Genomic DNA, 2116 nt, shown 5'->3' on the forward strand with positions numbered 1-2116 from the left:
TGACTTTTTAATTTTTTACGAAAAGATATGCAAAAAATAGAGAGAAAAGAAAATATTTGACTTTTTTATATATGTTGTTGACTTTTTGAATAATTTTTTGACTTTTTGGTTAAACCAATCCTTCCCAAATGAGGCGTTATTACTTGTTTTTGGTTTACAAAAAATTGCACCTCACCAGACTCATTATTCATTGTGGTTTCTACTATGTACAAGCATAATACCAATCGATCTATTCGAGGGAATTAAAAACTGTTAGAACAACCTAAAATCTACTTGAAATTTGAAAAGATATATGATAAGATTCATAAGTTTAGTATGTTTCTTTCAATAATGGTTAACAAAGAAAAAAATAAGTCATATTGAGGGCTTAAGTAAATGAATTTAAAGAAACAAAAAAGAAAAGAGCTACAATAATTGAAAAATTCCATTGACAGAGTGAGAGAAATTACAATGGAGGCTCATTTCATATGCCAACTTGCTGATCACAAAAAACTAACTTCCCTCCTTTCTCACAAAGCCCTTGTTCACCAACTGAATTAACTACCTTCCCATAACTATATCTCAAAGGCATCTTCCCCAAAATCCTATGAAACTCCCTTATACACTCCCCTCTCCTCTTCCTATGATCCCTTCTCCTACTACTCAACCCCACCTCCCTCACCCCCTCCTCCTCCCTCATCTCTCTCCTCAGCCACTGCCTCCGCCCCTCGTTCCTTGCATCCCCCCAATCCCTCGCCTTCTCCGCCCCCACCAGCACCGGCCCACTACTTCCCTCCTCCGCCGCCACAAAATTCATCAAAATGTCTTCGCAATTCCGCATTCGATCCACCACAGCTCTCGCTTCAACCATCTCTTTCCCACCTTCACAACTATACTTGTAAAGAGACTCAATTTTAGTGATCATGAATTTGGTGAGAATGATCGAGTACTTGTCCGGATGAACCGTGTAAATCCAAGTCCGCATTGACAGATCGATGTCGTGCGATCTCGCGAAGAACCCGACCAGGCGGTTAGGGTTTGAGGTCCAGATTTTGAATGCAAATTCGATTGATTTGGGGTCGATCTCGACGTCGTCGTCGCAGATGAGGACCGATCGGGTTGAGATGGAAGGGCGGGGGAGGAAGCGGGAGTTTAGGCTGTCGGAGGGGTGGCGGACGACGGAGATGGGGGCGGAGGAGAGGTTGTGGGAGAGTAGGGCTAGGGTTTGGGGCGGAGTGGAGGGATTTCCCCAGAGGACGAGCACTGCGGCGATTGATGGGGAGGCGGAGTAGGAGGCGGCGATGGAGCGGAGGAGGGGGATCCGGGATTCGGAGTAGCCGTTGATCAGGACCGTCGTTTGATCTGATCGGAGTGTGGTTGGGTCGGGTAGGGTTTTAGGGTCGCAGGGGTTTGGGGAGAGTGGTCGGAGAGAAATGACCGGAGGGGCACAAAAAAGTATTAAGAGGAAGAGAAAAGAGAGGGTGTTTGGCATTTCCGGCTGGGTGGGTCAGATCCCGATGAGTGTGTCAGATGCCGGCGACTGGGATTTGGAGTGTCAGGAGGAGGGTCCTTTTGCTGTTACGTTATGAGCTAGCTACCCATGTTCCGTTTGCTTTTGAAAACTAAAAACAAATTGAGTGAATTTGCAAACAAGATAGTCAAAAGTTGATTGGGTTGTTTAGGATGTTGTATATAAGTTTATTTTTTGATTTTTTATAAAATATAGGTTAAGTTTGAAGTGATGTGGTAGAGAGGTATGTGACTTAAATAAGATGGTAATTTTTTTGTGAAGATGACAAACTTAGCCTAAGTGGGCGTCTGATAAATGAGTTTTTATGTAAGTTTTTTTAGTTGTAGGATATTATTGGAGAAAGATTTTTTAGTGTTTGGGAAGATCGTTGGGGTTTTTTGTGGTTGAATGTGATATTTGTGAATGAAAAAATGAAATGATTATGAGATTGGATATAATATTTTATTTGGATTTGTTTTTTTTTATTTTGCAAAAAGTTTGTCTTTTAATGTAAAAAATAAAAAAAAACTCAACACACAAACTTCCCAAACACCACCCCTCATCTAGAAAGTTGACTATTTTAATTTGTAATTATTTTAATAAATTAAAATATTTGTATTTGAAAAG

At 41.1% G+C, this 2116-nt stretch overlaps 1 protein-coding gene across 1 annotated transcript; it reads right to left on the bottom strand.

Moving 5' to 3' along the window:
* Positions 1-406: 406 nt before the first annotated feature.
* Positions 407-1646, bottom strand: LOC114311231 (Nucleotide-diphospho-sugar transferases superfamily protein). Its single transcript, XM_028257329.2, has one exon. It carries the CDS (start codon positions 1469-1471, stop codon positions 464-466), a length of 1008 nt encoding a protein of 335 aa, XP_028113130.1. The 5' UTR covers positions 1472-1646; the 3' UTR covers positions 407-463.
* Positions 1647-2116: the final 470 nt, after the last annotated feature.

This window comes from Camellia sinensis, chromosome 13 (assembly GCF_055761805.1).
Source record: "Camellia sinensis isolate YWXY chromosome 13, ASM5576180v1, whole genome shotgun sequence".
Taxonomy (NCBI): domain Eukaryota; kingdom Viridiplantae; phylum Streptophyta; class Magnoliopsida; order Ericales; family Theaceae; genus Camellia; species Camellia sinensis.